Raw genomic sequence first — 23,840 nt, 5'->3', positions numbered from 1 at the left:
TCTAAAGGAACAACAAAGACATTTGAGAAATCAATAGGCAAATTTAGCCCCCCAAATCATCAACAGAGCAGCACTAAACCCAAGGGCATGATTCAAAGTAACACACCACAGTTAGCAGTAATGAAGAGAGAGAGAGGCACAGACACACAGTGCTTACTTGTTGGCATAGCGACAATGAAGGCTTTGGAGTGAGGCCCCAGTCCTCTCCTGTTTGCGGCCCGGATTTTGAAAAGATAGCGTTCCCCAGGCTGCAGACCATCCACTAGGGCAGAAGTAGTCTCTCCAGGATAGGTGAGGGACTTTGCTCCAAATGGTTTGAGAGCCGGGGCGTATGAAAGAATGTATTCTGAAATGATTTGGCAGACGGTTGGAAGGAGGAAACTGAAAACAGTCCTGTGTCCAGCAGACAGACTGTATGGGCAGGATGAATTAGAACGTGCATTACTAAAATTAATACTCCAGCAATGCACGCCGAGTCAGCAGCTGGAGCATAAAGACAGTGGAAGGTGAACTAGCGTTCATTCGGGCTACCAGACAGGGTCATGGAGGGTTCAGCAGGCAATTTTCCATTTTGAGCAAATTAAACACATGGAACCCAGGAGGCCAGTCTTCATACAACTTACCCAAACTATTTACGCTGCGATGGGACTTTTTCTTCATTGTGCTTTTTGCTGACTTACTATGTCACATTAATATACCCTGAGTAGAAGCAGCCATGGGAGAAATGACAACTGTAGGAACTGAGTCTCAATTGCTCCCACCTTTAACAGCCTCAGTGTGTTCGTTTGAGCTATTTTTATTTGTGTCTTAGGCCAGATACATTCTATACTTGGAGCAGAATTCCTTTGTAGGAATTACAGTCTTAACTCAATATAAGGGCATTTCGCAGTATTTAATACTACGGGGAAAAGTTGCTAGTTCATAGATTTATGTGATGTCTAATGTTTCCATCTTGAATCAGTGATATTTATAGACACGTACAAACATGTAATGTCCTTAAACTTTGAAAATCAGAGCAAATTCAGTTCAAGGAACTAATATATCTCTATGCTTATGTGGAAATACTATAACGTAAAGAAGCCATGTTTTAAAGCAGAATTTCCACCCTCAACTAAAAACTGTCAGGTCTGTTTTCCTCCCAGTGAACTCATCACATTAATGGGAGGATGCACTAACCACAAAAAATAATTGGAATCACAGAAAAGCTAAGCGACTGTCATACTATCTACATCCTACGTAGAGGAGCACAGAAGACCTTTTCTTTTCCCTGAGATCTAATCTTTAAAAAGTATGCTAATTAAAAAACTTCAACCGAAAATACTTTTGTAGCATTTGTCCAGAAAAAAAAAAAAAACGAAAAAAACACCCAAACATTCTTTTCTCTTTGAAAATGAGCAAACTAGTCATTTGTGGTGGTCACAAGTAAGAACTAAAAGAACCCACTGCTATAAAATATCGTCATACAGATTTTTTTTTATGAATTCAATTCATCTGGAAAAAATGTAACCATGTCGAAGTATATTCTTCTATTATGTTTTCTATTTCTCATACATATAAATTCCCCAGTGTAATTATGAATTTTCAGTCCCACCACCACACCTTTATTAAAACCACCTAACAGGGTTAAGATACATGAGTTCTTTTGGACACAAAAACTCGGTAGCTATTATTATTTCTGAAAATATTTCATTGACTACGAGGGAGCTTCATTTGCCAAAGAGCTATAAATATAAACTAAGATGTGGGAGAGGGAAAGAAAACAAGTAGCATGGTAATAAAGTCATGAAAAGAGGAACAATTGACTTTTTTTTTTTATAACTAACAAAAGTAGTCAGCCAAAAAACGTATTTACGCAATTTTCACAATCCTTTTCAGCATCACAACAATAATACAGCCAAAGCTCAAACTGTCATAAAAAGGATGATTAAAAGGGCCAACTTTCTTCTCTTCATTTGCTTCTGATTTATTCCACTGGAAAAAAAAATGAGCAAGAACAGTATAATATATTCTTTAAAAACTGCAAAGTGAGAAAGCAGTAAGTTTAGAAACTACTGCCCCACATCTACCTTCCTTAAATTCTATTTGTCCCACGGACAACCTTACAGGTCCGCAAAGACAACTTACAGTTGTATACAAGAGAACTTTTCAGTTTTTTAATTAAATCCTCAAAGGAGATTAGCAATAACTGTCTCTATTTCTTTAAGCTTACACAAACTTGTCAGAGTATTCTGGACATAGACTTAAGTTGTCTTCTAAAATCAAATAACAATAAAACGTACCCTTAGGGTGCATTTATACAGGCACTGTCAGGGGGGAATCTCCATATAGCCTTTTAAAATATCTCCAAACAGACTTCCGAAAGGTTCTTAAATATTTTTACATTAAAAAGAAGTGATTTGTGGGATGCCTGGGTGGCTCAGTCTGTTAAGCGGTTGGACTCTTGATTCCAGCTCAGGTCATGATCTCTAGGTTTGTGAGTTTGAGCCCTACATTGGGCTCTGCACTGACAGTGTGGAACCTGCCTCGGATTCTCTCTCTCTCCCTCTCTCTCTGTCCATATCCTGCTCGTGCTCTCTCTCTCCAAATAAATTTAAAAAAAAAAAGAAAGAAAGAAAAAAATGATTTGTGCTTTCTTTAACACTGTCAACAATTTTTTAAATTTAACTAGTTGTGAATATTTTATTCTATTTTCTTTTCATCTTCTGTGTTTTTTTCTAAGGTCATAGTTTATTGTTCCTCAACCAAAAAAAAAATAATAATAATTAAAAAGGCTGAAAAATAGGAAAAAATCCATTTTTTAATTTTATTTCATTACTTGATTTTCAAACCCATTAAGTATTTATGGTCTCATTCAAGACATTTGTGGTCCCACAGGGTTCCAACTCACTTCTACGTTCCATGATCTTCCTGGTACAATGAAAAGACCCCTAGCATGAAACACAAGGTGTGGCTTATATGGATAAAGGTTACGCTGTCACACACACACAATCAAAAACATCCCTCCTGATAGCAGCACCAAATTCCCTGTGGATAGGGAAGATGGAAAGTCATCTTCACGACAACCTGGACCTTCCTGACAATGAAAACCCTGCATGAAATACCCTTGTCCATTGGGTTAGCGCCCCACAAGCGTACGCTGTTCCCTATTGCTTTTCCAGTCACCGATCCTGCTATTATTAGAACTGGTGTTCATCAGAGTCAACGGACACATCTCTGTTTGGAGTACTTTGCTGCGGTGTGCACCTTACACCTTAAATAATGAGGTGCCTACCTTTCACTTTCCCTTCGGTCTCAGGCAGTGCATCCCAAGCGACAGTGACAGCTGTAGATTTGCCATTGACTGGCCAGACGTTCAAGTTTTCAGGAGCTGTTGTAGGAGCTACAAAAGAACAGGGACCCAAGGTTTAAAAATGCCCTTATGGATATTCAACAAGTATATGACATGTGGTCCTACATATAGATTTTTCACTGAAGCAATACTGTGTTAATTTTTATTATACACGAGAGAAAAATCTACACTCTCATTACTCTTAGTGTAATACAGTGATTTATGTCAGTGCTACCAACTTATGTAGTGAGTTTAGACTTATCTAGGGAAATGCTTTTAGAATTTCAGAATTCCTCTCATTGCTGAATGTTGAAATATATAAAGAAGACTAAAATCCAGTTCAAACTTCTTTCTCATAAAGCTTTTAAAGACATAGTTTTAAAAAATAATTGATACAGAGCAAAATTTTCCCCCAGGATCAAACACAACCTCAGCCTTAGGAAGGAAGAGTCTCTCCTACCCTCCAGAGCCAGGCATTACCCAGGGGCATTCACGCAGAAGTGGTGATTCCTAATTATTCTCTATCCTAGGATGTAATGTGCTCCACATGTCAGACTAACACACTAATGCAAATGGCCAGTGAAGGATAAAACACAGATCCAAGGGAACAGTTCCTGAACTTCTTTGCATTTGTACATAGAAACACTTCCAAGATTTTGGAGTAATGTTACTTTAAAAACTGCCTCTGCTGGGGCGTCTGGGTGGCTCAGTCGGTTAAGCATCCAAATTTGGCTCAGGTCATGATTTCATGGCTCGTGGGTTCCAGCCCTGCGTCGGGCTCTGTGCTGACAGCTCAGAGCCTAGAGCCTGTGTTGGACTCTGTGTCTCCCTCTCTCTCTGCCCCTCCCCCGTTTGTGCGCTCTCTTGGTCTCTCTCTCTCTCTCTCTCTCTCTCTCTCTCTCTCTGTTTTAAATACAGACCAGATTCTGGTGTTCTCTGGAAGACAGATGTACTCCATTTGCCGTCTCTTTCACCCTGTGAAATACGGACTGCGAATTCATACATGGTGTCTGGAATCAGGTTCTCAACCAACACGCGTCTGTTCGAGGTCTGCTTGTGATCCCACCTTGCTGATTCCCCCTTTTCTCGATAGCGCACGGTGTACTGTCTGTAAGAAAACACAAGGCAGCCACACACCCATCTGACCAATTCCCTGCAACTGAACGCTAGATTCATTGCTATTTTTCCTTCCCCATAAGTAATGACTTCTGGAGGTAAGCAGAGAAATCAAAGAGGAGAAAAATCTAAAGTTTTGACTATGTTATTAAGTCAGAGAATTTACTCTTAAGTTCCAGGGAAAGGTGTCTAAAGTAGGCCAAGAAAGATGGAGATTAGTGTCTTACAGATCAAAAGATCGAGCAAAGATTCAGAAGGGAAGAGACAGAAGGGGGACAGCTTTGACCAGGCAAGTGCCTTATGAGAGATGTGTGAGTGTGAATGTGTGTGTGTGTGTGTGTGTGTGTGGTGTGGAAAGGGTAATATTAAGAACTGGAACAGGGGCACGTGGGTGGCTCAGTCAGTTAAGCGTCTGACTTCGGCTCGGGTCACGATGTTGTGGCTCATGGGTTCGAGCCCCATGTCAGGCTCTGTGCTGACAGCTCAGAGCCTGGAGCCTGCTTCGAATTCTATGTCTTCCTCTCTCTCTGCCCCTCCCCCATTCATGCTCTGTCTCTGTCTCAAATAAACGTTAAAAAAAATTTTTTTTTAAAAACTGGAACAGCCCAAGGTATCTTGGTTCTCCGGAAAAGAAAGACAAGAAGATCCATTTCATGCCAAAGCAGTTATCTATAGTTTCAGGAGGAAAGACAACGTGTGGTTTTGAGTAGACTTATCATTATGAGAAGGAGCAAAACTATGTAATAAACACAGCAGGATAGAGGAGCTTATAAAAGGAGCTCTACTGTGTGATTATCACAGAGAGAAATGGTGTGGGCAAACAGGGTGTAACAATGTCAGGCAGAAGGCATCCTCAACATTCTGAGAGTTGCAAATGCCACTTAGTTTCTTCCTTTTTCAAGAAATTTTCTTTGCAGCCACTTTGCAGTAGAAAGCATGTGAAACATTAAAAAGGGGCCATTCATTATATTTAATAAGTGAAGACTTCAGTTTCAGACACAGCCCACCAATTAATATAAGAGTCCTGCTAAGAAAACTGAAGCCCTCTTTTGTTTTCATCAAGATGTTAGAAATCAAAGTCCGGTGGTAATCAGGAACACTTTGTATTGGGAGAGGCCAAATGGCTAAGGAGAGAATCACTAGACCCTTCTGAGGTCCTTCAAAAGAAGCAGATTTCTTTCTTTCTTTCTTTCTTTCTTTCTTTCTTTCTTTCTTTCTTCCTTCCTCTTCTTTCTTTCTTCTTTCTTTCTTTCTTTCTTTCTTTCTTTCTTTCTTTCTCTTTCTTTCTTTCTTTCACTAACAGTGACAGAAACTATATCTAATACAAATAATGTATATATATATATATATATATATACATATATATATATATATATACATATATACACACACACATATATTATATGTATATAATCTCAGCATTCAATTCCATTCATTTTTTTAAAAGGACATTCACTCTTCCTGGTCGTAGATAGGCTCAAAAATTAATACACAGTGCCCTGGTGGCTACCAAATCTTTGGCTTTCTCTTGGAAATATTAATTATTCAGTCATTTAACACATAAAATTTTGATGGCTATATTAATCTACCAGTAACATGAAATGCTGTTCACCAGTGGCTTTTTTTAACATAGAAATTATTTTAACCTTATGATTGGTTTTTCTTCTACTGCTATTGCAAATCAGTATAAAAATCTGAAGAGCATAACATCGTGGCTTAAGAGACAAAACAGTTGTCTTTTGCTATACACAAATGAGCTGGACATTAAGAAATTCAGTGTCTGAAGAATGTCTAAAGAAGAACTACAGTGTGCAAGGCATTTGACAAATGTCCACCTCTCTGTGTAAAAATCCTTGCTCCTGCCAACCTTTCCTGGGTAATGGGAGGGACGGGAAGACTCCTTCTAAGATGGGCCCACATCCTCTGCACAACTAGATCGTAAGGAGACAAAGCAAAACACAAATGGGGCAAAGGAAGAGATGGAATCGAGGGAATTTCCAGACACAAAATAAAACTCTGAGCAAGTGAGAGGCGAGGTCCTCCTGTGTGCATTACACACGAGGCCATGATAGCATATGATCTGTGGGAAGTGTGTGACCACACTCGAGACTAGCTGGACTGCCAGAGAATAGATCATTCAGCTATGGGAAGAGGCCATCATCCATGTATGTCAGAAGATACAGTCATTCAAATAAACACAGGTCTTTTGAGCACCAGAAAAACCACATCTCTCATACCTAAAGGCAAAGAAATAAGGAAAAGTACCTTGATGCAACAACTTTCTTCTGTTTTTCCAAAACAGGATCCACCCAGGCTACAAGCACAGATTGGGATGACATGACCCGGACGTTGATGTCTTCAGGCACATCCAGGTCATCCTCTTCTGGAATGACAAGGGGCAACCTTAGAGGCTGTCTCTAGAACAGGCTCTGCCCCGAGTTCCTCTGGCCCCCCAGGGTTCATTAATCACGCTGTACAATTTTTAAATTGTTTATGCTTAATGTAGATAAACTAAAATCTCCACTCTTGTCCTTCTCACACACAGTCTAAGAAATGGGCAGTTCACTTGAAAAGCTGCCCAATCCAGCTGACATATAGCACAGTACAAAAGGGATGCTTTGCCCTGGTCCACAATTCTCCAAGCAACTCAGTGTTTTCTTAACACATACTGTAAGTTTCTGGGAAATCACACAATCTTTACAGGAAGCAAAAGTTTTGGAGGAGAAAAGGTCAAGCCAGAGCATTTCCTTGGCGATCATGGCATGAAACAAAATTCTGGCTCAAACAACTGCACAAATCACACTGGGTTCCATGTCCTCGCATTTTAGAAAATGTGGTTTCAAGACAGATTAAGAGCTACACTCAGACATAAAATAGATTTCAGTTGCAGATTTCCAGTGGAATACATTATAGTCACGAAGCCTGTTCTTCGTGAAGTTCTGTTCAATCTCTACCATAAATGAAGATTAAGAGGTTTCAGTTTTGCTTTTTAGTCTCTTGGGGTTTTGTTTATTTTGTTTTTTCTTTTCACCTTTAAGGGATGGTGTTTCAAAAGGATGTGGCTTATGCTACAAATAGGGGAAGGTGGAAATAATTAGCCTGTTAGAAAAGCAATGGAGACACTTCTTCTATAGCAACAAATAATGAAAAATAAAAGTGCCACATCGTGTATTTGAGGCTTCTGTTACACAGTGTAAGCAATCATAATCATCACAGATATAAAATTATAATACATATATTATACATAGTATATTCTATTACTGTATTATACATAGTAATAGAATGTCTATTCCACAATATACTATTGAAATCACAAATAAATTGTGAATTCATGAGAATAATCATGTTATAGGTTTGCCTCTTTAAGTTAAGGCACAGGATCCAGAATAGGTATGTGTAATTTCTTAGTATGTGAGTAATATTAAAAACCACCTGTGAATGGACGTAGGAAAAAAGCCTCTGTTGGTAAATGACCAATGATCAGGCTATGAGATAGCCTCTACTACCTTTTCTTCCTCTTCTCAATGCTGTGTTTCGGTGGTTTTAGCTGAAATGAAGCATGAGTACAGATCTTGCACACCGCCCCCTCCACACCTACTCCTACTCCTCTCTGTTCACAGTCTGACCCCAAGGGCCACCGATGTTAGATCAGACTGGATCCTTAAATGGAACAAACGATTGGCTGCTTCTATCACGGCAAATTTGCCGCACAGAGAAGCCATTCAAAATACACAAAGAAATATGCTTCATTGGAAGAACTCTGTGGGCTCTGAGTATAAAAGAAACACACTTCTGTCTGAAATGTGGCCGAGCCAGCCCTGTTGTTTCCTTCATACTGAATGACACCCAGTTAATTTGTCACTTAGCCAGCATCATTTGGAAACAAGACCTCATTCACACAGACCATGACTTGAGCAGGTGCGTCCTTGGAAACATACCTGAAATCTTCCGTTTCGTTAGGGCAGCCCTGTAGACAGGCTGACTCTGCCCCTGTGAGTTCATGGACTGCAGGGAGACCACATACACCGACTCCGAGGCTGTGGACCAACCGGCAAGGGATGAGGCTCTGCACTTGGCTTTCCGGAATGCACACCCTCATTGTCTGCGTCTCCCACCCCTACCACCAATCTTGGCTTTCTGGGGGCATTCCAATTTCTTCTAGACAATTAAAGATGAGACCAAGAACTGTAAGAACTAGGCTCAAGAAGAACACTATTATGTTAGAAAATGTGGGAGTGACGGTTACCTATAATTCTTGAGAAGTAGGTTTCTATCTCACCAAAATTGAAGAAAGATGAGCAATGTTTAAAAAAGAAAAGAATAGTATATTTTACCCACAGAAATCCCTCAATTTCTTTTTTACCTCCAAAATAGAAAGAGGGGTCACTCTGTTTCTGTCATCGAAAAGAAGGAAGCAAGACAAAAACAGCGAGTGTATCCGATTAGCAGTCCAGAGAGCATGCTGGGCCCTTAGAAACCAACATCCTCAGACTTGAGTCTCCAAAGATTTATTAAGAGCAAGTGTAAGAGTTTAAACATACCCTTTATTTCTGGATTGTTCTTTAAGTTAGGTCCCGCCACCCCACTCCCCTAATTGGACATTGGGTCCACTAGCATCCAACTGAATCTAAACTTGAAAACTTTATTTGGGAAAAAATACAATGATGAAATAAAACTTGTAACTCTCAAGCACCTTGGAACCATAGAGTCTGGGACCCAGATGAAGTCTTCATTCAGTCTTCCAATGTGACCTTCTTGTTTTATAAATAAGGACATAAAGCCATGAAAAAAATTGGTTGACTTGCCCAAAGCCACGCCCCTAAGAAGGACTCAAAGTTGTCTCCAAAACCAGAGTTGCTAATGCCTAACTCCAGGCTCTTCCGACCAAGCTTCCTGTAGCAGCCTTGATCAGCCCAAGAGTAAAAATGAGGCAATTTGATATATTTCTAGTGCAGACAACAATCTTATCAGGTAATACCTAAGCAAATTAGCAGAAGGGACACTGAGATCCTAACAGAAACCTGTAACACTAGAGGTCTGCTTTCAGGGATTGCAAAGTTTCACAGCAAGGGGAGAACAAACGTTTTGTTTTTACAAACAATATGTCAGTTAAACATAAAAGGAGACCAGTGTTCAAAAACCTCACGTGGAGAAACCTACTTATGTAAACTAAACTGCTGTAGACTAATCACGTTTCAGGGAAAGGGGACAATGTTTGACAATCTTTGAGCACCCCCACTCTCCCTCTTCTTCTTCTCCTTCTTCTTCTTCTTCTTCTCTCTCTCTCTCTCTCTCTCTCTCTCTCTATATATATATATATATATATATATGTATATATACACACACACATATATATACACATATATACGTATATACAAATATATATATGTATATATACACACATATATACATATACATACATACTTACAGAGAGAGAGAGAGCAGGTAAAACTCATGCTGGGATGATAAATTATTATTGAGGCTAAGGCTCTGACATCTTACTCTACCACAGAATTTTGAAATATATGTTTATTAAAAGGGAAGAATCAAGTTTGTAACCCTCGCATTCATAGAGCATCAAACTAAGCTTCCAGAGAGAAGTCCCTTCAGGGGATCAATTTCTTGGTGCTATTGACAAAGGAAGCAGCCCAAGGTCAACAAAGAAAAATTGTGCCATCCAACCTCACAACCCGGGAACACGTATAAATAAACATAAAAAATGTGACCCATCATTTATCAAGAGCCACCAAGAAATGAGTAACTTCCCACAATTGACGTTTTTACATATTTGCGATGTACTTCTTAAAGTTCCGAGACTGTTTTTAATGCCCAGATTCTTGATTTGCAAGCTCTCCACACTAAACTTGGCCCAAGATTATCATGAAGGAAGAGTAAACCAGGACAGCTCACATGTCTGGGTCTGTCTCTGCCATGCTGGACATGTCCCATCAGTTACTCATTTAGTCCCGACAAAAGTTCCATGAGGAAGCTACTCTCACAGTCTCCTTTTCACAGATGAAGAACCAGGATCAGGGGGACAAGGTGACCCACCCAAGGTCATGGACTAGGTGGTCAGTCCAACACCCAAGTTTTACTCCTCTGGGTGAGGAGGGAGCAGGGCCCAGAGCCAAGCACCGGCTACGGAGCAACCAACTCGTTCTTCACAGAAGCAATGAAGCCTCACTGGTATCACAACACACTCCATTCTGTGCCCGATCATTGATAGTCTGGGAATAAAATTTCCAAACTAATCCCACCATCACCAGCCCAGTGCCCCCTGGGACCCCAGGCACCCCCGCCCCTCTTCAGAGCCACAGAGCCTGACCTCAGGCATGTGACTCACCAGAAACGCAGGTGTCTGGACTTCGGACTTGTCTGTCCTCACTTCCTGAGGGAGCCCAAACTCACACGCTCCTTCATTACTGCCCCACTCACACGTGAGCTCTGGTGTTTGCTCTGTTCTCTCGCCTCCTTAGCCCGGGGCCACTGTGCCTCCCTGGAGGGGACTTGGCCCCTGAGCCCCTGGTGCCCACCACAGCACTTCCCACCTCCTGTGCCCGCACCTCTGCCTCCACTTGCACGACACTCTGTCCGTTGTCTGTCCCTGCCAGGGACTGTTGGGGCCCCAGAACCCCATGGGTCCTGACACAGAAGATGCCCAGTAAGGTGTTTCGTAAATGACTCGGAAGGCAGGATTTTTGCTGACGGGACCTCAGGCCCACCTTTCCGCAAGTTTCCTTCATGTGTGGCCATGCTCTGCAGGCACCACGCTTTTCATGGCATCTGGCTTATGAACAGAATTAGAATCCTAATTCTGGTAAAAATGAGAACACAGGCATCTCCTAACACAACAGGCCCGCTGCGACATCTCCCCGGGAATTCACGGCATCCTCCCAACCGTGCTGGAGCTAGCGTCCAGGGAGACCTCTTCTTCCTCACGGCAGCCTCTGGGATCATTCACGACGGCAAGTCCAACACATTTTTGTTTGGTGAAAATTCAAAAGCTAACACGGTGTAGCTGAGGCACAGGAGGTCCACACTGCTCATCAGGCTGAGGCCGGAGCCATCCTTGACCTCAGGTCCCACATTTGTTCAAGCTGAAGCAGCAAACAAATCCTTCTTCTGCCCTCAGGTGAGCCAGGGGTCATGACTGAGCAAATCAAGAGGCAGCAGAACCAGTCAGATGAGACGCCTGTTCACACTGACCGACATCTTACTGCGTGGTGTCTGTGAGAGGCTCAGCACAGTGAAAAGTGCCCACTTAAAAAAGGCCCCCTGCAGTCTCAGGAACGTAAAAACAGAGACTCCACTCTTCTGCTGATACTCTGGGTAGAATTTGGCCCGTGTCACCAAAACAGCCATTTCACCATGAAGTGCAACTATTCAGGGCAAGAGGTGGGCTCAAGAATGGACGACCAAAGAGTGATTGGGCCTCTAGCTCCAGGCCTCGCTGCTCATACTGAAGCCTCACTAAGCACCCACGGCTCAGACTTGTCCATCTCCTTCTGTGACCCCGTGTGGTGGCCAGTGGCACGGGAGCAGAGGGGTGGCTGGTCATTTTTGTTGGGGAGGTCTGGAGTCTGTATTTCGAGATGGTTTGGATGCTATGCCTGACAGAACACCCACCAGGCTCTTCCAAGAGTCTTCAGCAGGTGGCTGAACAGAGAGCAGTGAGCAGGACGGTGACTTCAGGGCTATTGCAGAAGGGGAATCCAGCCTGGCCTTCCACCGGTGTCTCCACACGGATCAAATCTGCCCCGATCAGTGCCCGCCGTGCAGCCCAGGGGGCCAGGCTTTGAGAGCCTTGAGGAACTCAGAGCTGCCTGTCCAGACTCCACAATATGTGGTCACCGAGCAGAGTGGATTGTCTTCTCGGAGCACCTGAGGCGCCTGGGGCCAGCAGGAGGCTGACTTGTTTCCTCCACCGCCACTGAGCCCCTGACCGCTGTTCATCACTCCTGTGAGCCTGGCACCCTCCCTCTGGGCTCTCTTCTCCCTTCCTTCTTCCACTCCTCTGTCTTGTCTCACCAGACTCACTTCCCACTACTTGCCTGTCCCTTGTCGTGTCTGACAGAAGACTTGAGTAGGAGCCACGGGCACCACTGCCTTCTCACCAGGGACACTGCTTACGGCACACAGCTCCGTGTCTTCGTGGGCTCCTTTGCCTGGAGTCCACCCTCCCTCCCACCTCCAGCCCATCTCGTGGGTGCTGGAAGCTGAGCGAAGCCTGGCATGCAAGTGAAGAGACCACCAGGTCTCACAGGAGTCTTGTGGGAGGGCCCAATAAATCACACCCCCTTTCTGGCCCGAGTACTGACCCAATTAGGAAATGACTGAGAATAAGTAGTGGGGGGCCAATATACTTATTGCTGGTGCAAATGTGAGAGAACATGGGGTAAGTATTCTGGAATGAACCCTAGAATCACACGGGCCATCCTGCCCAGCAGCCCTGGGCTCTACATGACTTAGGCCTAGAGGAGCTGAGCAGACCATGTGCTCTCTAGAGCCTGGCTTCCCCCCAAGTGGAGGACACACAAAGGGCAACCCACGCTTACCCAACGCCGACCACCAGACTCATCAGGTAAATAAGGGGGCGTGAGGAAAGGGGGAGAAAGGCAGGAGTTTGTAGCATTGCCTCTCTAAAACCATGGCCTGTGCCACTGTCCGGGCCTGTCAGTGAGTAAAGGCAGCAAAGGTCAGGCCTCCACCCAAGCAAGAACAATGCACATATAATCTCTCCACGTTACAGCAGACGTTCCCTCCCATCCACGTTCCGTGGCCAAGGCTTCCTTCCCACAATAAAGGTTTGCAGAGAAGGAGGAAGGCAGGCCTGATATGCAGCCTTCATCAGCAGCCACCACATTTCATCTTGAAAGCACCCAAGTTCCAGTGTCCTCGGATCTAGGACAAAGCTTAAAAGAACATAACAGTGGGGCACCTGGGTGGCTCAGTCAGTTCAGCGTCCAACTCAGGTCATAATCCCGCAGACCGTGAGTTTGAGCTGTGCATCGGGCTCTGGGTGACAGTGCAGAGCCCACTTTGGATCCTTTGTCCCCCTCTTGCTGCTCCTCCCCCACCTGCACTGTCTTTCAAAAATAAATAAAACATTACAAAAAAAAAAAAAAAAAAAAAGGACAAAATGGTGGAAACAGAGACAAGATGAGAAAACCTTAGCTTCCCTCTCATGTCCAGAAAAATGGCCCAACTCAAGGAACTGATGGGCACCTGGAGGGGAGGCCTTGTCCTGCCCCTAATGGAAGGCTGAAAGGGCAGAGGCACGGAGGGCAGACCTTGCAGAGTTCAGTTCGGAAGAATCGCAATACCTGGAAAATGAACGCTATGCCTACCATGTACCTTTCTGTCATGAACGAGCTTCTAAACATTGACAAGATTGCATCGGTCATCAAAACATCAGTTACCATTAAACTCACCCAGCTTTTTAATTTCGTGTGTTCGCTCATCTCTTGTCAGCGGAACATAATTCATCTTCCGGCCACTTTCCCCGTAGCCCAGAAGAAAACCCCGTGATCTGCGTGGACTCTTGGCTCCCGACAGGCGTGGTGCCTTCCACGCAACGGAGAGCCGGTCGTCTGAGGATCGGACACGCACGCGCAAGGGCTTGTTTGGCACTTCCTTTTCTTAAAGAGGACATGACACAGAAATTATTAAACAGTACACCCCTCAGACTTAACCATTGAGTACGTCAAGTCAGTCCAAAGTCTGGCAGCTATGCTCGAAACCTCCATGTTCGCTAACGCATTCGAGGAGGAACGTATTTCCCCCATGGGTATCGACACTCCACTCACACGTTCCTCCCCGCATTTCGGACCGAGAGGTCTCGAGAACTTCAAGTGGAAACATACCACTGTGGGGCTGCCAGCCAGAAATCTTGGATGTTTTACAACGTCCTTTTTCACCTATTTTGAGTTCTTAAGGCCAAAACTATATATTCTCCGGTGAGAGCTAAAGATCAGTGTAAAAACATAGGAAACGCAATTTGGTGCTATTTCTAACTGTCCTCCAGGAAGCTCTCCTCTCTAAGGCTGAAAAGACAGCCTCTCCTTGTCTTTACGGTTAAACCCCTAAGAGCTAAATACTAACTGGCTTCTGCTTTTTATTGTAATTTCTCTTTCATGGCTGCCTTGCCCCGCCAGGTAAACCCCGCTGCTCACCCCAGTCTCCACTCTTTCCTTCTCGTGACATCAATGCCTAGAAATCCTCTTGCTAAATGCCGATCTCAAGAAACGCTCTGACTGTTCACTTTTTTCAAAGCAATGCATTCTGGTGGCCAGTACTTAGTGTTTCGAGTCTTGTTTTTACATCAGTTAAGAGCCGACAAGTTTGGGAACAAGGGTGAGGGGCCCTGGGGAGACCACACCGCCTGTTTCTGACGGTGGGCCACATTCTAGCCCTGCATCAGGATATGGTTAGGCTAATACGTGTCTCTCTGGTTATAGAGGCCAGGTCTTCCCAGGTATTGTTCTTCAACCTACATCAGCCCATTAGTAATTCTAACTAGTGTTTTAGACATTCTTAGCTAAGCAAAGACATAGAAACAGAATCTAATGTCACAAGTTAGTGTGAGTTTCAATAACACAAATAGACACTAGAGATGGTTATTCTAAAAAGCCAGACACATGGCTCCAATGTCTTAAATGTAATCAAAAGGGATATTCTTTTGTACACTAGCTGGAGTTACCTACTCAGTCACTGGGCACCTGCATTCCTAAAGACTACTTAGAGAATATCATGCTATGGTAAAATAAATATTTTGCCCAATATCAAAGTAGTAATTTTTTTTTTATTTGAGAGAGAGAGCATGCATGCAAGCAGGGGAGGGGCAGAGGGAGGGAGGGGGGAAAGAGGGAGAGAGAGAGAGAGAGAGAGAGAGAGAGAGAGAATCTCAAACAGGTTCCATGTTCAGCATGGAGGCTGACGCAGGGCTCGATCCCTGAGATCACGACCTGAGCCAAAATCAAGAGTTGGATGCTCAACCACCTGAGCCACCCAGGTGCCCCTCAAAGTAGTAACTATTAAGATTTTTTGTTTTTAGCCCAATAGTGTAGTCAAGGGACTAACTTTACACAACTTGCAGCCTGGTATCGAGTAACTTTTCCTGGGGTTATACCAAACTGATCTCCGTTTTGTTCCAAGTTAAGAGGTAGGCTCTCAATTTCAAGGACTAGCCTTTATAAAAATTAAGGACCACCAAATGATATGGAAAGACAAATATATTCATTTAAGTAGCTCAAAAGAAAATAATTTGCCAAAACTGTTCAGTACTAATACTCATTAATGGCACAGCATTGATTAACTGTATGAGTTCCGATATTAATCCTATGATTTGTTATTCTTAAGAGTTCCCAGTGGGGATCTCTTACTTCATACCCATAACAATGCGATGTCCCATGTTTCTAGAAAGATCCAGGTTGCCAAAACTTATTAAGTGTTTGAGTTATCCACAGATGACGGTGTCACAGAGGTGGACATGAATTTCTTCATCAGCATGGGTCACTGACAAACAGACGTTGTGTGGGGCTACAGTGAAAAGATTTTTTTTTTACAATACTGAGGAAAATGTCTTATAAAACAACACATATAAAAGCAAAATCTGGATAAGGAACAGCATGTTCAGTCACATTTATCAACAATGACGTTTTGGTTTGTTTTTTAAAGTTAGCAGATCTTGGGGGGACATTCATCAGAACAAAATACATAACCAAGCTTAATTTCTCAGGAATAGTGTTCACGTCATTTTCAGATTTGTGCAAAGTGATGAAATAGACTTTACAGGAGCCATAAGCATGGGCATAGAAGTCAAGAAAGAAAATCTTATAGGAAGCAAAACCCTTTGCTTCATTCTGTCTTTACATCTTCTAAGTCATTTTTACCCGTGGGCCTCTAATGCAAACTGTCACCACACACACGAAATTCCATTTTAACAGAAGATCCTCTCATGAGTTAATGACACAGACTCTCTGAGGGTGAACCGCCTGAGGTTGGGGTTTGATTTCACAGGATGCCCGGCATTGGGCAGGGATTGGTACTACATTTTTAAAAAGTGTAAAAGGTGAAAATGGTCTCTGCCAACAACATATGATGTTTATTTGACTTTTATAAAAAGTTCATACCTCTTCAAGGGCACTTCTCAGTGATGTGGGGTTGAAAATGACTCTTGCTCAAGCTGCCACAGGCCATTTGCTCCACTTGTTTTTCGGGTGGAAATGACAGGGTCACCACCCAACAGGCAGCACCACCACGGCTGCCACAGTCTGTTTCTCGAGGAGCGGCAGTAAACAGGACAGATGTCCGTGGTGCTGTTATCAATTTGACTGTTCTCAGTGTTACTCACCCACCCCGAGCTCTTGCTCTAAAGCCCTCTGCGGCCTACAGTGATGCTCCTACCACTGCAGAAAGCAACACGTCAGCACGGGAGTTCTGGGATGATGTCCAGCAAAATGGGCAAATGTACTGAAAACACACACATGGGTCTTACAGGAGTCAGCTAAAAAATAAATTATTGGACAGAGAATGGTTGTTCCCTGCCCTGGAGCTCTGCTCCAGGCCTGGGACGCTTCCAGCCGTGTCCCACGTGCTACGGTGGAAGGTGTTCCCGGGGGGTGCACTGTCACTGCTGGGCCTTGGGGAACGTGGCGGGTCTCTGCCCCAGACAAATAACCCCCGACACTCAACAGTAAAATACTGACAAAACAGTAACAAGGAAAAGTGACAGAGTCCCTGAGGAGGAGGAAGGGGTAAGGTTCCAAGGACAAGGAGTTCAGTCTCAGACGGCACAAGTTTGTTGCCTGAGGTGCCTGGGGCTCTGTCTTGACCCACGCGAGGCCCGCTAACTATCCACCACACTGCCCAGTGGCAAAGACAGTGGCTGCCCCCTCAGATCGTATGGGCTTTCACCCCCCGCTCCGACCTGCTGTCCGACCTCTCCGCACCAGGGCTGGGGAAGGAGGCTGAGCCTGCTGTACAAGGAACTCAGGGGAAAACAGGGAACGGGGCTGAGGCTAGCCCCAACCACCAACCACAGGGCTGAGCCTAGCCCCAACCACCAACCACACTGCCTACTGTATACAGACCTTCACAGTTTATCCCAAGCCCTCACATGGTTTATTTTAATTGTCCTTACAAGAGCTTCCAAGTAAGTAGGACAGACGTCATAATCCCTGAGAGAAAACTGATGTTCCAAGAGATGAAGTTGCTGACCCAAGGCCGCACAGCTACCGAGTGCCCAGTGGAGACCCGAATTCAACCACTGCAGGCCGAGTTCCAGTCTTGTCTAAGTAGACGCCTCCCCTTTACGTTCTCCCCTCACCCCGTATGCCACCTCGGCAACCACCTAACCTCGTCTGCCAGTGAATGAATGTCAAACAAGGTTCAGAACTGAACAGGCCGTCTTCAGGGTATGAGTATAACGCCTCGTACAGTGGGCACTAAGAGTGTGTGTGTGGGCACGCGCACGTGTGTGTGTGCGTGTGTGCGTGTGTGTGGGCGTGCGTGTGTTTCAACGGACCAGACAGTATACCGAGCAGGTAACAAACAAACAAACAAGAGAAGGCCTCTCACCAAAGATTGCCCTGAGAACTGTTCCCACACCACACAGACGTTCCAGACTCTGAAAACCACAGAGTAAGGTGAAAATGCCCCCCTCAACACAGCCCTCCATTTTTCTAATCTTGGTTTTAGAAACGCCAGCTATAATTTTTTTTTCAGGTATTTTGAAAATTTCTTTAATATGCTGGGTCCTTCACACCATCAAACATCTTTCATAGATCTTTTAAAGATCATCTGGTAACTCTCTTTTAAGCTGATGCACACATTAAAAAAAAAACAAAACTATCCATATGGTTCACATTTACTTGCAATGAAACTATTTCGGTGTCTTCTCTAAGCTGTATGTGATAGCTTCACAGAAGCCCTGTGAAATTTTTCTAATAAATCTCTGTAAGTCTTTTATCTTGAAAACAGGAAGTCACAATTGCCACGGGTAATCCCGTTCACATTGACCAGTGCAGAGTGTATTTTAACCTTGGCGGGACACAATCCCTCCCTTGCTCCTGGTACAAAATAATCAGGTAGATCTTACTCAGAACTGGTCAATAACAGAAGACCTGTGGCGATTAATTACACACTATCTACCTGGCAGGTCAACTGGGGACAACAATTACCATCTGGATTATAGCAGACCTCAGAAAGTCAAACAGGATTAGGACATCGCTCCTGACCTGTACTGCCAGCTACACCAATTGGCAAATATTCTGAAATTACATGGACTCAGAATCTGCTCTTGATGCAAAGAAAAAAACTTAAAAAACCAACGTGATGCTCTGCCCATCTACAATTCAAAGCTAGTTAAACATGGTTGCTTCTGAATTGGGTTTCCACAGACTCTAAAGTCAGGGTTTGAATCTGAGTCTGATACTCACCGGCTGTGTGACTTTGAGAATATTCACTGAAGCTCCATTTCCTCCTCTGTAAAGTAGTATATAGCATGTCGAATTTTGTAATATTAATCCACAAAAAGCATTTAAAACTGTTCCTGGCATATATTAAGCACACATTCGTTGCTAGCTGTGTGTGCAGTTGTGATAAAAATGAAATTCCTCGTTTACCAAACTCACTGGATGGGTGGGCCAGACTCGCGCTACACAGCTCACCATGATGCCTTGCACACAGGGGGCGCCACGAAAATGCGTTGCAAAGAACCAGACAAAAGCAAAAGATGCCCTATTGCCAAAGACTCTTTACGTTGAAAACCTTCTCAAACGCGAGGTGGTCTAATCCAGACCCCTTTTTGCACCATGAACTGAAAGCATCTAACAATTATCAAGTCCCTACTCTTCGCTGGCCCAAAAGAGTCCGTGGCCACTGCTGTCCAGGGACCACTTTCCTCAGCCTGGCCTCAGCTACCAGGACATTCTCATTTTCCGCAGAATGTGAGGTATCACTCAGTGCGCAGCTCTGAGGACCAGGTTTAAGTGGTCTGTTCCACTGATGAACTTGACACCCCACTTCCCTGACCTCCAGGCCTCACAAAGATAAAGGTAAATGGCCCTTATCCCCATTCCCACGGCCTCGCAGGGCAGGCCTGCGTGCTCACTCATCCTCTGCCCCAGGCAGCTTCCCCACCATCCCCAAACATCAGACCCCCGAGGCCAGCGGGGGCACCGGTCCGTCCAGCGAGAAGAGGTCCAGCCTGTGAGGCTAGAGTAGTGACGCCCACACGGCAGTGTGGGGCCAATCACTTGGAAGGCTTGTGGAAACACTCCCCAGCCCCCACCCCCATCGGGGCCAGAGAGTCCAAAGCTTATGTGCACATTTGATGAATAAACATGATAAGGAAGAGACAGGATGGGAAAAGGGGAGAAAAGGTGCATTAGAGGGGTGTGAAGATGAACCGCGGACAGCCAGAACAGAGACAGGACATGGGCTTTGCTGTCCCCACTCGGAGTATGGATTCCCTGTCGCTAACATAGGTCCGGGCCAGCACTGACTGACATCTGCCAAGATAGGTCTGCAAGCACCTCTGTCTGCCAAGGGCTCCTTCCTGGGCGAGCTCTGACACGTAATCTCCTGAGACAAACCTCTGAATGTTTCACAAAACTCTCCTTCCACACACCCACATTTGCAGTTCTTCCTCTGAAGTCCTTTTAATGCCATGTTTTCGTTTCCAATAAACATCCTCAGTGATTTGACTACTAAGCTTTTGTGTGTTAGGCCAAATATTTTTATTTGACAGTTTATTACTAACAACGACAGTGAGAAAATATTTTTAACAAGAAAGAATTACTTAACCAGAAAGAGAAAGACTGTCTTATTTCTTTATTTTGGAATAGTGTCTGTCACCATGTCACCAACCTTCATAAGATAACTGGATCCCTACCAGGCGGAAGGCATTTGACAAACATCCTCACAATAATCCAGTAACGGCCCATTTACAAAGAAAGCGAGGCTCAGAATGGTTAAGGGGGAATTCAAAGCCAGACAGCAGGGGCACTAAGCTGGGCTGGAACCCTGGTCTGTGGGATCTGTAGCTCTGATTCTCTCCACTTCGTTCTTGTTCAGAAGTTCCCGGTGGTTATAGAGTCGGTGTCACCAGCGGCCAGCATGGTGGCTGCCCTGGGAGAAGGTCCCCTTGGTGCCTCACAGACACCTCAGGTGAAGGATCTGGTCTGCAGCTCCAGTAATCACTGCCCGTGACTTCCACACCACGAGGACACCCACTTACGGAAAATGTCAGCGTAGACCCCAAGGACCCGGCTGCTCTTAAGAGAAGTTGGTCCATCTGTCCCATCAGGATACACTCATCACACGGTTCCCCTGACATTTATACATTTCAGCACTCCAGGGAAGACCGTCTGATGAAGAGCCCAGGACCTGGGCAGCACCACCGACGGCCTGGCCGCCTGACTCATCCGGGGAAGCAGTCAGAACACGAAGGAGAGAATTTTTGCAAGTTAGACACATCTCTCCATCCTTCAGAGACACTAGAGCGGTGGCCCTAAGCCCACACCTGGAGGCACTGGATCCTTACTGCCTTTTCAGGGCTTGGGAGAAGACAGAAGATCTTCAAAGAAAAAAAGAGAGAAAGAAAGAAAAACAACCTTGATCTCCCCCAAGCTAATCAATGCCAATTACTAACATTGTGATGGATCATGAACCCTAAAGAGCCTTTATAAAACATCTCACACTAACTCTTAAATCAACCAACCTCAGCGTCTTCCGTCAAGCTTTCTCCTGCCCCCTGGACCTGTCCAGGTCCTCACAAACTCTTCTCTCCTGCTCCCTGGGATGATGCAGTGATGTCCAGGCTGTCACCGGATGACAAGCCTCAGGGCATCCTTCTCGGCATGGCATGGAGAAAGGACGATGTGGTCAGAACCCCACAGGCTGTGTGAGGCAGCCAGCATTGGTGCCCTAAAATAGGGCACTCGGAATCCAGTAGGGATGGTCCCAGAAACAAAGCAAATACTTTCTGCCATCCTGGGACCACTCAGCTGTGGCCATATTGTTTTGTTTGGCTGTTCGTTTCACGTTATCACTTAGCATAGCTCCTCAAACTTTTCACCAGAGTTTACTTAACAGCAAAAGCAGATGGCACAATCCCAGAAGCCAGGAGCAAGGCAATTTACGCAGTCTTTATCTCAAAATTGCACGTCAATTCTGCAGACGACTCTTTAATATTTTGGTGTTTGTTTTACACTAGAAAGTAACGTTTTGAATGACTGATCATCAAGAAAGCACTTCCTGTGGACATGGCCAGTGAATCCTATACCTTCATGGACTTCCAGGTTCCGAGAACCCCAGGTTTAGAAGCCCCAAGAACCACTAGTGCGTCAGCAGCTTCAGGATGTTATCCAACGTGTCAAACGGTGGTTGACTTTGACCTCAGTGGTGCAAAGAATATCGGTGAAAAGTACTTTATGCCACCAATTTCACCCCACAGGACCAGGGCTACAAAATGCCAGGTCACCCTGAGATGGCGGCCAGTGCTACATGAGTGACACCTGCACAAGTTGGTCATGAAGCCCGGCCACCGGCACAAGAATTAAGAGGTTCAGCAACCACCTGCATGGACACATTCCTCAGTTCTTACAGATCCTAAGCCTTTCGAGGGGCATCTCTCCCCACACTAAGCTGACCATCTTACTGTGTAGGCAGAGCAAGGGTCTGCTTCCTACTCACGGCAGTAGCTCCTGTATAAGCCTTGAAGAACAAAACCAGCCGCCGATGTCCTCAGCCACCTGCGACAGGAGCCTGGGGGGAGCCCACCCCTGGCCCAGCCCCACGGACACAGCATGAGGGGATCCAGGGAGCTTCTCCAGCTGTGGAGGCCTCCTCCATCCATGATGGGCAGTCGCAGTCACTGAAAGCGTCTGCTCTAGATCCCTCTGGGGGTATCGTCATTTCCAGAGGCACTTCCTGAGGACCCACGAGGGCCACAGAAAAGCAAAAGGGGGAACGGCCCTTTTCTGACCTCCTCAGCGGCTGAAATGCAGACCTCTGGCATTTCTTCACCCCGCGGCGTAACACGGAGACTATGGAGGCCGAGACGAAGGACTGGGAAATAGTCTGAGGAAAATCATGTCCCAGTTCAAAGGTTTGTTTGGTTCAGTTGTTTTAGTCTTAAAGCTCATCTACATCACTCTCATTCGGGAGTAGACAACTAAGTAATGCACTCGTTCCCTGGAAATGAAGACCATGTTTTTGCTGAGTGGCTACTGAAGAATTCAACTTCTTACTGTGACCCAACATGCCCTTTGCAAATGGAAGACCCAGTTAAGATATTTGAATAGGCTGAAAAGCTAAAAGAGAAAAGGGCTTTCTTTCAGGACTAAGATCTGCATTTGCAGGGCTCCTGCCTTATGAGCACATCCCTCTTTGGCAACCTCACAGGGGCCACGCCCTCCCTCTCTTCCACTCAGACATCAAAAGAAAAGGCCATGGTGGATATGAAGTCAGAGAGCGGCACCTGGCCCCCAGGACGCTGACCTTGTCAGAAGCATTGGGTTTAGTAATGACCTCAGGACATGAAGGCAGGGAAAGCAGCCCCTCACTCAAGGCCACTCACATGGGGACAGCTCATCTCTCCAGCTTTCGGCCCTGCCCTGTCTGCTTGGAGCAGCCACTCATCGGCTCTGAAGGGAGCACCCAGCCCACCCCGAGCAAACGGCCTCACTCCTGGCCACTGGCTTCCTAGCAACTCACGGAAGGAAAAATCTGTGAGCACAAATCCTTTTCATCAATACAGGGGAAACGCCACAGAAGGCTGGTTGAAGCTCTGGTGTCAGAGATGGCTGTCGGTGATGGCTCCTGACTCCCTTCCAGGGGAAACCTGTGGGGGCTGGAACCCCCAAGGGCTTGGCTCTGACCCAAGCACATCCGGCCACGTGAGAAGTCACACAGCTCTGCACACAAGCCTCCACGCCCTACTTTCTCATTACTGAAGAACGGGCCTGAAGGTTAGGGAAGTCTCCCCCCTAATGTGACAGGCGACTTGGAAGCAGTCACTCTGATAAAGAGCTGGGAGCCCCCAGGAGGAAGGCACCTGTCTCCGGGCAGTGCCTCCGAGGGACCGAGAGGCAACCCCACAGCAGAGGGACTGTGTACCCACCTCGTCTCACAGACCAGCCGCCTCGAGGAATCCCAATCCACAGACACAGTCAATATCATTCCAAGAAACAGAAGGAAGAATTAGGATCTCTGATTAATGACCACACCACTCTGTGGCCGACACACCGGCAGGCCCAGGACCACCCCAGCGTCCGCGGCTGAACCAGGCAGAGGTGACCCTGGCCTCCTGACACGGCGCTGTGTGATGCGGAAGCTCTCGTCACTGCTCATCTCCTGTACCAGGGCACAGCCCCCCAGTGGAAGCAGCCTC

At 45.4% G+C, this 23,840-nt stretch overlaps 1 protein-coding gene across 4 annotated transcripts in view; it reads right to left on the bottom strand.

The window, feature by feature from the left end:
- Positions 1 to 23,840, bottom strand: part of FNDC1 (fibronectin type III domain containing 1) — a 106,852-nt gene that overhangs the window by 46,971 nt on the left and 36,041 nt on the right. For 2 of the 4 annotated variants that reach the window (XM_060617023.3, XM_060617028.3), the window contains 6 exons: positions 13,876 to 14,082; positions 8,383 to 8,481; positions 6,710 to 6,827; positions 4,249 to 4,436; positions 3,272 to 3,379; positions 158 to 346 (listed from right to left, as the gene is read on the bottom strand). In XM_060617023.3, coding sequence (XP_060473006.2) covers positions 158 to 346; positions 3,272 to 3,379; positions 4,249 to 4,436; positions 6,710 to 6,827; positions 8,383 to 8,481; positions 13,876 to 14,082 — 909 coding nt within the window. The remainder of the gene's footprint in view (positions 1 to 157; positions 347 to 3,271; positions 3,380 to 4,248; positions 4,437 to 6,709; positions 6,828 to 8,382; positions 8,482 to 13,875; positions 14,083 to 23,840) is intronic. The other 2 variants (XM_060617025.3, XM_060617024.3) reach the window with 2 other exon arrangements.

This window comes from Panthera onca, chromosome B2 (assembly GCF_046562875.1).
Source record: "Panthera onca isolate mPanOnc1 chromosome B2, mPanOnc1 haplotype 2, whole genome shotgun sequence".
Taxonomy (NCBI): Eukaryota; Metazoa; Chordata; class Mammalia; order Carnivora; family Felidae; genus Panthera; species Panthera onca.
The sequence above is the reverse complement of the archived record's forward strand: the minus strand, read 5'-3'. Positions and strand labels throughout refer to the sequence as shown.